The sequence below is a fragment of the Rhipicephalus microplus genome, chromosome 7 (genome assembly GCF_043290135.1).
Source record: "Rhipicephalus microplus isolate Deutch F79 chromosome 7, USDA_Rmic, whole genome shotgun sequence".
NCBI lineage: Eukaryota > Metazoa > Arthropoda > Arachnida > Ixodida > Ixodidae > Rhipicephalus > Rhipicephalus microplus.
The window spans coordinates 14,893,455-14,906,261 of NC_134706.1; the positions used below are offsets into that span (position 1 = coordinate 14,893,455).

The 12,807-nt window shown below is 44.3% G+C and overlaps 1 protein-coding gene across 1 annotated transcript in view; it reads left to right on the top strand.

Annotated features, from left to right (window-relative positions):
* The window catches only part of osp (myosin phosphatase Rho interacting protein outspread), a 101,538-nt gene extending 91,564 nt beyond the window's left edge, over positions 1-9,974 (top strand). The window contains exons 16-25 of the mRNA XM_037431299.2: positions 892-969; positions 2,225-2,350; positions 3,503-3,650; positions 4,185-4,308; positions 4,766-4,898; positions 5,367-5,474; positions 6,218-6,304; positions 6,884-7,010; positions 8,740-8,844; positions 9,678-9,974. Of these exons, the coding sequence (XP_037287196.2) occupies positions 892-969; positions 2,225-2,350; positions 3,503-3,650; positions 4,185-4,308; positions 4,766-4,898; positions 5,367-5,474; positions 6,218-6,304; positions 6,884-7,010; positions 8,740-8,844; positions 9,678-9,736 (1,095 nt within the window). The 3' untranslated portion in view covers positions 9,737-9,974. The remainder of the gene's footprint in view (positions 1-891; positions 970-2,224; positions 2,351-3,502; positions 3,651-4,184; positions 4,309-4,765; positions 4,899-5,366; positions 5,475-6,217; positions 6,305-6,883; positions 7,011-8,739; positions 8,845-9,677) is intronic.
* Positions 9,975-12,807: the final 2,833 nt, after the last annotated feature.

Below are 12,807 nucleotides of genomic sequence, written 5' to 3' on the forward strand. Positions count from 1 at the left end.
TCTGTGCAGCGTTTGAAGAAGCAAACTCGAGTCTTAGTGCTTGAAGCACTGCTCCCTCCAGAGCTGCGGCACTCTGCCTTCCGTTTGACATTTGGATAGTTTTTGTAACATGCAGTCTTCACATAATTTTTAGACACATAGACCACTTCGTACAAGATCGCAGATATCCGAGTTGACATTAAGCGAACGAAATGGACCTGGGCTGGCCACGTGATGTGTAGGACGGACAACTGGTGGACAGTAAGGTCAACATAATATTTACCAAGAAATGGGAAACGCAGTAAATGTAGCCAGAGTTCGATGGAGTGACAACAAGCCCGTAGCCAAGAGAAAATGTCCTAGCCCCCCTTCTACTCCCAAAATTTAAATGGAGAGGGGTGTTTTACAGAGATTAGATAAAGTAAATACAGGTGTTTTTTGAGGCCTTCATCAAGTGGGTAACCTGCCCCTTCCCCAAACGAATTTTTTTTTTTGCTAGGGGCCAGAGTGACAAAATAAAGAAGTTCGCAGAGATAAAACAGAATCAGCTTATGATAGATAGTGCAAACTGCACATCATTAGAAGAGGCCTTTGTTTTGCAGTGGACTATAACAGGTTGAGAATGATGTCGATTATTATTAGTGGGCCACTTTACATGACTCAATGTTCCCCACATCTGGAGACGGCCTTTCAAGAAATATATTGAAAGATAATAAATGAGCATCAATCGTGAGCTTTGGAGAATCTGTGTTAAGATCTAAATGCGTGAAAGACTTAGGTTAGTGCTGTATCTATCATCGTCAGCATGTTTCGTACATTGCATTGATTTACTCCTACGGTATGTGTGTTTAGGTTTGTGCGTCTCTATGTGTTCTTGCGTGCATCTGCACATTTACGTTGCTCACATTTCAGGAAGCCAACCACCAACAAGAAGTGCAGCGGCTAGAGGCAGAGCTGAAGGCGGCGAAGAACCAGCTACAGCGTCTTCAGGTGGGTGAATGACTGGATATTTTGATGTTTTGAAGGTGCCCTGCGACACCTTTCTAAGTAGCCATGGAATGACTTGGCAAAAGGAGCTTATTGCCTCACGAATTGACCGCTACAAAAATTTTTAGAATCCGTCCGGTACCAGCAGAGCTACAAAGACATATCGCACACTGCAGTTAGTTTCTCTCGTGTCGACGAATGCGCTAGAGGCTAAGCAGGGTGGGATGGCATGGAGAAAGAAAATTATGTCGCGTGCACCTCATGACCTTGAGCACTTTTTCTCTTTTCTTTTTCTTCGAATATGCCGCTTTTCAGTGCGATCGCGCGTGCAGCTGCGGTCACATCGCTGCCTCCCGCAGTGGTCCCAGTAACCCCCAAGCGCGCCACGTTCAAATCAGCTAACCGCATGATGATTGCGCTTATGACGTAGTGATTTTTAAGTGCATAGCATCATTCGATGAGAGAAAAGATGGCGATTTTTAGCTGACTGAGAACTTATTCTAAATTTCAGGCCGCGTGCTGTGCTAGAATATTTGGGTTGCATGTTCTCGGGAGCCGTGACTACTCATCGGCAGCATTGTCACACCATGCTCAAAAAGTGTCGCAAAGCCCCTTTGAGGAAAATATGGAATAGGAACACTAAATCAGTTCGTGTACAAACATGCTATTTTAAATATTTTATTTTTGTTTATCTCAACATTATTGTATTGATGAGACAATTCTTGTAACATTCAAACCTCAGTAATATAACAAAAAGGGACATGATGAAAAGCTCTTAAGCAGGTGGTGTATGCTCAAGCTGGCATTTCGACAAGTGGACTTGTGTTCTTGGCCGCCTTGAGAAATACTAGTCTGTTTGTCAAAATGGCTACAGCGTACACCCCCATTTATGAAATTTTCATCGCAAGCTTTCATTTTTCCCTTCCTGCCTTTTCTTTAAGAAGGGATATGGCTTGTCTTTTGTGTCCTTGTCTGCACAACCTGTTTGTTATTTTTTCTTTAAGATGAGCCTTACCGGCTAAGATGTAAGGGCCTGTGGACACACTACCTGCACAGCTGCACTGCATGTGTCAGGACATCTGCCACACGCAAGCGGAGGTTGAAAGAGCGTATTGACGACATGCTCCCGCCCTCTACTTGAACGCGGCAGGTGTCCCAGCACGTGCAGTGTGGCTGTGCGGATGGCGCATGTACAGGGCAGAAGTTGTCTGTGCTGGTCATTTAATTTTGAGTGACCTTTGACCTTTCGTTGAACCAGGAGGAGCAGGAGGAGCGAATCGGCAGCCTACGGGAACTGTACCAGCAGAAGCTGTCCCAGGGGTTGGAGGTCGTGGACGCCGAGGCCGTGCGGCAACGCTGTCGGCCAGAGATGGAACAGCTCAAGGTATTGCCACACGTTGATGTCATACATTGGCTTCAAAAGTTCATGGGACCCGGGCGTGCCACCTCGTGCTAATTTATGTCACGTGTTAAAGGGTCGCAACATAGACTGAAAAAAACTGCAAGAGATTGAAAATTTTAAAATACATGACCGGCACTCGGGAATGAAAAACGTAACTTCTCTATGCTGCAATCGCTTTGCATGAAACTGTGGTCACTGTCAATGCAATCATATATGCTGAGGATTAAGCTCAAAGTACACGTGCATCCGATGCTCACAGAGTCAAAGCAATGCTACTTGCTGCAACTGCTGCAGCTCAAACACTTGTGGATGCAATCACAGCAACGAGGCAGTTCTAAGGCATGCGGGTCCAAAACAGCCCTACCGTTTACCATAATCGATGTGCATGAAATAGCTGTCCTATCACTATCGACGTGATCGTCAGTAGCGACCATGCAGCTCCGAAGCTGTGTGGCTAACGAATCGGTGAATGAAAGGTAGTGAATTTGTGGAAAGGCGCGAAGCGTATTGCCGTTCCTGTCGTTCACTTGTGACGGACTTCGGCTCTTATTCTTCTGTTGGCCTCTCACAGGGCATTAGGGCGCGCTTGTTCAAGGCAACCAGCTGCTCAGCCGTTCCTGAGTTGACCATTCATATGTGTCCCGAAAAGGCATGCGTGCAACAGTTCTTGCTACAGAAATGAATGTTTTCTGCATACACTCAAACCTAATTACAACAAAGTTGCATCTTACACAAAAGTAAGTTCATTATATCCTAAAAAAAGTTATGAAAATATATTTCTTACGCTGTATTTATTGCCAGACTATTTGTCACTTATTTCGTTATAACCAATATTCTGTTATATCCGGGTTCATTATGTCGAGGTTTGAGTGTATGTTGTAGTGCGAAAATGGATTTTCCCAGTTTTTTGGTGATACAAACTTTCAGGTGATTTGAATATTATCGCTCCCTGTTGAGATTGGTATCACCAAGACTTTTTTGTAGCTGGTCAGGTACGCTCATTGCTGGCCCCCCGTTTGTCTAATAGAAGGGCTCGTGGCTTAACGTGTGAACACTCCTTTGACCATGGCCTTTTGAGCACGTACCGATTTACACTACTCGCTCCTTCTTGTCATTGTTTGTCTGCACGTGCAGCGCCTTTGTGAGAAAGGTTTGGCGGCACTGGAGGCCTCGCACGGCCGGCTCGTGGCCCAGCTCCAGGAGCGGCACCAGGCCGAGATTGAGCGTCTGTGTGCCGAGCGAGACCGCGCACTGGCCGAGGAGACCAAGGCGACTCTGGCCGGTGAGTCTCCACGCACTGGTAGGCAAGCCGGTAGGTTCCTGCACGGCCAGCAGGAACTGAGACGACGCCATGGGGCGTTATATTCGTATAATAGTATAGTCGTTAAGGAAAACCTGAAGGGACTGGACAAATGTATTTCATTTAACAGGAGTTTCGTTTACCGAAAAATGGCCAAGGGTGCGCAATACAAAAACGAAATCAATATTGTCAGAAGCTGTAGTTCAATTCGAGCAGCAGTTCCGTTTAACAAATTTTCGTTTGCTGACCGTCTACTGTGGAACCTCGGTGACACTAATCTCTGAGGATTTTCTCGGTGGGCTGCTATATTGTTCAGAGTATGTTCGGACCGAGTAGGACAGTTATGTAAATGCACACACCAATCGCTGACAGTTTGTCGTCGGCTGTCTGCGATTGTTATATTTTCGGGTGGCTACACCTCCCTGATGCAAATTACCGTGACATAGCGTGCGTTCGAGGCATTTCTTTCGCGGTTACTGCAGTGTCGATGCTGACACTAACTTTTCTTCGTTGCAGCTCTCAACGCAATGCAGAGAGCTCATCAAGAGGAGCTACACCGGGAGATCTCCAACTTCAAGGAGGACTACGCGCAGCAGATGCGCCACGGACGGGACGCGGAATGCCTCCAGAGGGTGCACCAGTGCGTTAACGTCCGAACATTCCTCGTGCCTACATTGTCCCCTTTTTTTATCGTGTGCACAGGCCGAATTCCGCGACGATCACTTTTTTGGGGATAAATTTAAATTTTGATATAACGAAATTGATAAAATGGGCTACACTCAAACCTTATTATACCAAAGTCACATCTGCCATGGAAATGCTTCGTTATATCTAGAAATTCGTTATCGACATATACTCGTTAGACTGCATCCATGACAAGACAATTATTCAATTAGTCTGTTATAACCAAGAATTCGTTGTATATGAGTTCATTATATCAGAGTATAATTAGTGCACTTGCTTCATTACATTGAAATTTCTTCATATCGAAATTTGACCCTTTTTAAAGCCAAGTGCGGTTACTCAATGCTTCCTCTTTTTGCACAGGAAGTGCTGGAAGAACGTTACTGTTTACTGTCCCTTTCTCGTGGTTGCAGGGAAGAGCGCGAGCACATCAAGCAAGAGATCCTGTCCCTGTCCGAGAAGTATTCGCTCAAGTGCCTTGAGAAGGCGTCGCTCGAGGAGCGGCTGCAGCGAGCCGGACAGCAGCTGCAGGAGGCCAACTACCAGGTGAGAGCCTGTCATGTTCACCTGTTTGCATACACATGTTTACAAGCTCACATGTTTACAAGTTACATCTCCCATACATTGCTTGGCTTCATTATCTGCTGCTTTTCATGTAGCTCAAGTGTAACGAAGTGAACATTGTCTGGCTGCTTTTGCATTGTAACAAATGTGTGGGTGCGACTACTCAAACCTCGATATAACGAGCTCAAATAGGACGAAGTGTTGCTTATAACGAAATCAATGAAGAATAGCCTTGCAATAGCTATAATGTTGGAACATATCTTTATAACGAATTTTCGGATATAACGAACATATTTTTGTGGGAGATGCAACTTTGTTATAAGGAGGCTTGAGCAGTTCTATACGTAGTGAAGCAACTTGCTTGAGATGAAGTTCGACCGCAGAAGCGAGCACGACTTGCATCTGGAGAAGTGAGTTGATGGCGTCCCGGCGTTGTTTTGCTCGTGGCAGGTGCTGGACTTGCTGGCCAGGAACAAGCAGTTGGCCTCGCACTTGGGCCTCCAGATCCTCCAGCGAGAGCAGGCGGTCACTTCGGACAACTCGGCCGAGGCCCTCGAGGTAACGCGAGCACCGTAATCATCTGTGAAAATTTGGACGAAGGAAAAAAAAAATGTCGGGCTCTACCCACAGCAGTTCCTTTCCGTGCCACAGGGGAATGGTATAGATGCTCTCTTCCAATATTGGCTACAGTCGAACACTTTTATAAGAGGCACTAATATAAGAGACAAATGGGTGCAGGGGACACCAGCGTGCCCACGGTAAAATACAGGGGGATAGGCAACACGAGAATGACGAAGCTGTCATTGCTAGTGTGTGGGAACAATTTTTGTAGATTACAAATACAGTCATCATCAATCATTTTGTTACAAAATCTCATTACGGCTGTACTGGTCGACGATAGCAAAAGGTTAATATGTGTACTACTTATATTACCTAAAAATATAAAGTTCAAGCGAAAATATATTACACTCAAACCTCATTATATGGAAATTGCATCTTACATGAAAATAAGTTTGTTACATCCGAAAATTTGTTTTAAAAGCTATATTCCTAACACTATCTATTGCTAGGCCATTCTTCATTTACTTCGTTATAACCGGTATTTCGTTACATCTAGGTTGGTTATATCGAGCTTCGAGTGTAGCACGACTGCCTTTCATGGCTGAAGAGCAAGTGTGCCACGGTTCTGTGGGCGGAGCTGGCATTTTCTTGTTGGGTTGTAATAGAGCGCAGTTCTTTGACGCCGATGTGCGACTAACTCATTTTTGGCTCATTGTGTTCTCTTCTTTTTTTTTTTCCAGAAGTTGCTGCAGCTGCGGGACAGCCAACTCGTGCAGCAGCGCGAGGAAAATGCACAGATTTTGCACTCCCTGCAGCTCGCCAAGACGGTCAGTGCAGGGTTTTAGGTTCGGTTTGCCGTCTTGAAGCGAACATTCACTTCCTTTCAAGTCTTATGGGGATACTAAAGAGAGGAAAGATTTCTCTCGTATTAGTGAATGACGATTTTGCAACACCACAAGCACTCCACTTACTGCGAGAGCAGTCTTGGCAAGCGTCTTGGCAAGGAAAATACAGCTGGCATCGCTGCCTTTGCTATTGATCACCAGCTTGCCCTGATGTATTTTTTGACGACGTTTACGTGGACCTACGTAATGTTTTGTTATTACAAAAGATTTGCATTGTGTTTATGAGAAACATTGTGTTTTAACATACTAGCGTGTTTCAGAAACTTTTATCGAACCCATACATCTGTAGCGGATGCTACGTTTCTGGTTGACCTCCCTGCCTTTCTCTCAATTTATTCTCTCTCCTCTATCTGCTGGTTCTCATTAAGGTTGTGTTAGACAAGGAAATGAACTCTCCGAAATTTCCTTCATTGCTTCATTAAAAAACGCATGAGCGAAGTGCAGTCACCAGATGAAGCTCGTCTGTCTGACTAGCTCTTCTTCGTTTTGTTTGTCGTGCAGAAGATAAACCAGCTGAACAGCCAGTGCCAGCAGCTGAGCAGCAGCCTGCGAGCGGAGCGCAGCGCCCACCAGGCCGAAGCGCAGCGGCTGCAGTCCCGCCTCGATGGTCTGGTTGCCCCCCCTTCCGGTGCGTTTCGCCTCTTGTAATGCCTTCAGCCGAAATCCAAATACAGTGTACTATCGGTGAACGGAGATCCGTTAAATGGAACTACAGCTTAAAAATGGAACGGTTGCCTCCAGCATGAGTGGTTTCATGCTTGTATTCTCTGCCGTTGTTCATCTCTCCGTAAACAGAACTCCTGTTAAACGGAACACACTTTCCTGGCCCCCCTCAGGTTCTGCCTAACGAGAGTCTACTGTATAATGAATTGCCAGTTATTATGAAATGAATGAAGAATGGTCTTGCCCTTTGCACAACATTGGGAATGGACGTTTTATATAGAACATTCAGTATAGAAAAGGCAGTTTCATATCTCATGCGACTTCATTACATTGGAGTTTGACCACATATATATACACTGAAACCTCGATATAATGAATACCGATATAATGAAATATTAGTTATAGCGAAATAAATTAAAAATAGGCTTGCAATGAATACAGTGCTAGGAATAATTTTTATAACAATGTTTTGCATATAACAAGTTTATTTTCTTGTAAGATGCAACTTTGTTATTATGAGGTTTAAGTGTACGCATTGCCAGCACTTGCCATGCATCGCAACTTAGCGCCTTGATCGGTTGTCTTTTGAAGACGTATTTTCAGGCTAGTTGGTTCATGATAGCTGCAACACAGTGCCGGAAAACACAAGCGATGAAAAGACATCGCTTGTGTTCTTTGGCACCGTTTCAGTGCTGTCATCTTTCTTGCGTTCCTGTATTTGATCCTTCAAAAAGTTACCTATAAAACCTCTGGTGCTTGCTATTAAACACTACACCTGCCGTCCTTACTTTGCTTCCAACACCAGCTGTGACATTTTTCTCAAAAGAAAAGTCGTGGGTTCTCACTGTGAGCCCTCGCAACCATAACACGGTGGTTTGACAGCGCTTCATAAGACGTACACATGTCAGGGACAGATGACAGGCAGTGCCTGTTTGTTGCCTGTCTCTCGCATGTGTGCGTCTTTTGTAGTGCTAAAATCACCGTGCTATGTAATCACCCACTTGCCCAACAACAAGTTCTTACTTTGAAACCAGTCGCCTGTTGAGGTGTTGCTGGATACTTTCACATTACACGCTGTCGAGGTGTGTCAAAAGACAGCAGTGAGCCCTAGAGAAGTTGAGACGAATTTCCCTTGAAATGAGTTGAGGTGATTTTCAGAGGAATCGCCGTTGCATGCAAGGCATTTCGTAGAGCAAGGCGGAAGCACGATGGAGCACATCTGTTATTTCAGTAGTTGTTATTAGAGTGGATAGCCTGAATTCAGCCAACACTGGCCGACATCAGCTATTGATGATAGTATGTGGGTAAAGGCTAGACTTCAAGCAAGGTCGTACATTTTTATTCTTCTGTTAACAGAAGAATAAAAATAACAACCAATAGCATAAACAATTATTTATGTTGCCTACATTATATCTTTATATTGTAAACTTGATGTCCTACTTTATTACTTTTTTTTTTCTAATTCGCAATTTGGGCTTGGTGAATATTTTTTGCTATATAGTACTGAACAACAGGTCAGACTGAAGAAGTCCCACTCACCTGCCTAAATAATGCCATGCTTTAAAATTTGCTTAAAGCCACCCATTAGACCATTGTGTGTTCTTTGGGTTCGTTAGTGACACTATAATAAGAAACTGACCTGCATAAAGTTAGATTAGAAAAGAGGTCCTCCGAGTTCATAATTGTGTGTGCAGATGACGGTGCGGCATCGCAGTCAGCGGTGCAGCAGTGTCGGCCCGTGCCGGAGCGCCGTTCCTCCCTGGTGATTCGTAAGCAGGCCCATGCTCCGTTGGCCAAAGGTGAGGGCACCCCAGGAATATATGGTTTATAGGCTTTTGCAAATAGTGAATTTTAGGTTCGAAACGAATTGGAAGTGAATAGTGATTATGATCGAATAATTTCGAATCGAATTTGAATGGTATGTACAACATATAAAATTTCGTTTGAATATTCGTTGAATATTCGAAGCATTTGAATATTCGCACAAGCCTAGCGGTTAAGGCTTTTTTATCTCACTGATAAAGATGAATGAAGGACCATCATTTTTGTAATAATCTGTGTTTAGTCGTTACCCTTAAAAATATCTCATTATAGAAAAGTTATACCTGCCACAAAATACTTCGTTTAAAATGTACATTTGTGGCTCTTTATATACTGCAAAACTATTTTTCAATTGCTTTGGTATAACCTATAATTCGTTATATCTGTGTTAGTTATAATGAAGTCTTAGTGTGCATATTTGGTAATTATAAGGCTTCATATTAAAACAAAGATGCTACCGAATTTGTCCGATTCTAGCATATACACCGTTTTCATGTGGGCTGAGAGTTTGTAGGGCGTTGCCTGTTGATGGCTACGTATCACCCAACCCCACGGGCACAATCATTAGCATGCCTTAGCGTTGCATACAAAGCTTTCATAACACCACGTGCGTAAAAGCGCTGCGTTTCCTGCAGAGTGCGCATAACTTGCGCTCATGCCCACCATTCAGAGAGTGGCTTTCTGATGGTTGCAGGGTCCATTGTGGGTGGTAAATTCTCGGTACTTAAACTCGTCAATAATGTCCCTGTCATGCACTTGCACCTGGTCACTGTGCAGGCTATTCATCAAGTTGTTCTGTGCTCACTTTCAGGTGACTCCCACAAGGGTTTCGGCCGTCCCGACCCGACGACCGGCACGCACAGCAGCTGAAGCGCTGCTACTGAGAATGGAATTACGGCCAATAGCTGTCCATCGTTTGCCTTCTACTTCCGTCTGTCTCTGCTGGTCAGAGAACAAAAGAAAAAAGTGACTGTACACAGCCCGACTTACACCTCACGCACAGCCGTCAGCAATACGCCCAACCCCGATGTTGTTCTGTAGTCCCCTCCCTGCGCTTCACGATGTGCTGACACAAATTCGCGCCACGAACTTATCGACCGTGACATAAGCGACCCTGGTGCAAAGTCCGGGTATTTAGTTCTTTCTTTGATATAGGATTTTTTTTTACTTCGTTTCTCGTCATTATAGCCTAAGTGTTTCTCGTTTCCTTTGTCGTTTGCACAGTCTCGTCTGCGTTTTGAAACGCGTGCGCCACCCGCTGCCGATTCACATGACCAGTTCTCTAATGAACTTCGGTCTCCGGAACTTCTGACCGGTCGATGACTGTCGGTTGTGTTCATGACGGTGCTCTTTTAGTTAGTCTTCTTTTATTGAAAATGCGCGGTGTTGAGAAACTTGCCGTGCCACCTTGCAGCTACATTAGCAACTAACCAGGTAATGCAGAACACGCGTTTAAGATGGCACCTTGACTATTTCAACTGACAAAGTGCCTCGTTTTTTTGTACAAACCAGGCATCACAAAGCCAGGCTGCTTCATGTCTCTTTTGCTTTTTGTTTTTTAAAGAAACAGCTTATTTTGTGCCTTTTTGGAGCAGCTAAAAGGAAACTCAAAAGAAATATATACACTACTGAAAACACACCTACTCCACTGTAGATGCAAAGCCTTGTTTCCTTTTTTTTCCTTTAACCCTTGGCATTCAGGCACGTTACAAAGGGTTAGCTGGCAACAAAGCATATATGTCTACACACACAACCCAACACAAAGGATAGGTAGAAAGAAAAAGAGTTATAGAGAGAGTTTTATATATTATAAATATATTTTTACAGATGTTCCTTGTTAACAGAGCCAGTGACGGGGAGGAATGAAAGGACGCGGATTGTGTGTACATAACGTTGAAGAACGCGACATCGTTGTCGCCCCGAAAAAGAATCGCGGGAGGAATAACGCCAGACTGTCGATGCGAGCGCGTGTTTTTTTGCGAAGGTCTGCTCACCCGAGACGGGGGCGCGCCCGCTTCGTAGTCCGCCGACTCTCGGTCAAGGGCGCGCCCCCAGGGTCTGGATGCATTGTTTTGCCGTCCATATAAGTTAGTATAGCGTAATAGTGAGCCTTAACATTTTTTTTTTATTTTCATAGAACGCGCGCGGTAGTCGTTTTCCGTTGCTACCAACACCGCTGCTAGATGGCGCTTTTCCGTCCGGGCAGCCGTACCGAGGCGCTTCATCGCCGAAACACCCGCGGCGCGCGCCGTATCTACTCAGGTCTCCTTCGGAAAAAAGTTTGAAGAAATAAAGGTAATGAAATACGCCTCGGCGGCTGCCTCAGGTTTTTTATGTGGTCTTTTTTTTTTTGTAGATGTGCAATACTAAACAAGTCTTTTGTTTCTCGTGAAATACAATAAAGAAGATATAAATGTGTCTGCATCCTGACGAGTGTTGTGCTTTCTTTCGTCGAGCACGTGGATGGTCACTTAAATGAGTTTTGACTCGTAATGTGAAAGAGACGAAAAAGATGACACGGAATAGAGATTAGCAGAAGAGTCCCGTAATCTCTATTCTGTGTTGATGTATTTTTTACGCAGTTACAGCACAAGGTTATTCCATAATCATACGGAAAGTTCTTGCAAAGAACTTTTTGCAGGTAGTATAAGTAAGCTTGCGACCAGTGGTGCAAGCACTTGAGGTGATGGTATCAAAGATAGCTTACTACATTGCAAAGCCACACGTGACAAAACGAGCATTTTCAATGGTGATTTGTGATAGCCACCAGGGAACTAGGCCGTCATGTTGAATGTTTTTAATGCTGTAGCCATCTCTTGCGCAGCATTGTGATATGACTGTAGTGGCAGTTGTCACTGCCGTGATAGCGACTTGAAGAGGCTATCATAGCTGTGAGCTACTAGAAGATTGAGCAGTCATGTTGAATGCTGTAAGGCTGAAGGTACCTCTCGCAATGTGCAGTTTCATTACTGTAACCACCCTTGTCAGAAACAGCGATAGCCTTTGTCAAAAAGGTGGCTATCATAGTAATAGCCATGAGATTATCGAGCAGTCATGTTTAAAGTTCTTAGATTTAAAGCTTCCCTTGAACAGTGTCGTTGTGTGACCAAACTGCGGTAGCTGCCAGAGTAGCGACAGCGTTTTCACAGATATCTGTGATTGCACGAATGGAGACTTTCCAATCGCATTAAGAATTTCCCTAAAACGTCTTTTATCACCACATTTTGTCTCGATTTTCGGATGGCGTTTTCGCACCATATTCAGTCTTGGTACTTGTGCCCTCAAAATTGGTTCATTGGACACTCCATCGTACTCCGGAGACATCAGCCAGCATTAGAGCTTGAGATCAAAGCCTCCCACCTTTTTTTTTTGTTGTACCACTATCCTGTGCTTGAGTTGTCATGGTGCAATCAATGCACTGTGAACGTGCAAAGTTGAGCTTCGAATCACCTTAAAATTCAACGCAGTATTTTGTGTTTACTGAAGAAAAAATAACCTAGGCTTTTCAGATGCTGTCCAAATCTGCGACATCAAAGCAATCTGGCGTGGAAAGTTTTTAGCAGTGCTGCCAGCCATCTTTAGCTGTTCTTTTATCCTTTGCTGGCGTTGCAGGGGTCAGCTCTCTATGAGTGAGGCTTCTTTTGCCATTGTTGGTGTGCAACTTGACAGAAAGGTTATAACATTATCTTGTATTGGAGCAAATGACCTTTTGACATTGACAAAACCTGCATAACACTTAACGTGTGAGAAAACGCAGATATAGCTACAAGCAGCAACGTTACGTTCCTATAACAACATAAGGTTTCCATGGCATCTGCATAATCGGTAAAAGCAATTTACATTTGGTTCTAGGGGATCCAGAGAACATAGCTAGTTACGGGAAACTATTGAGCCAGTGTGGTAAAAGCATGAAAAAGCCTATGAAATGCTTTGTCATGCCG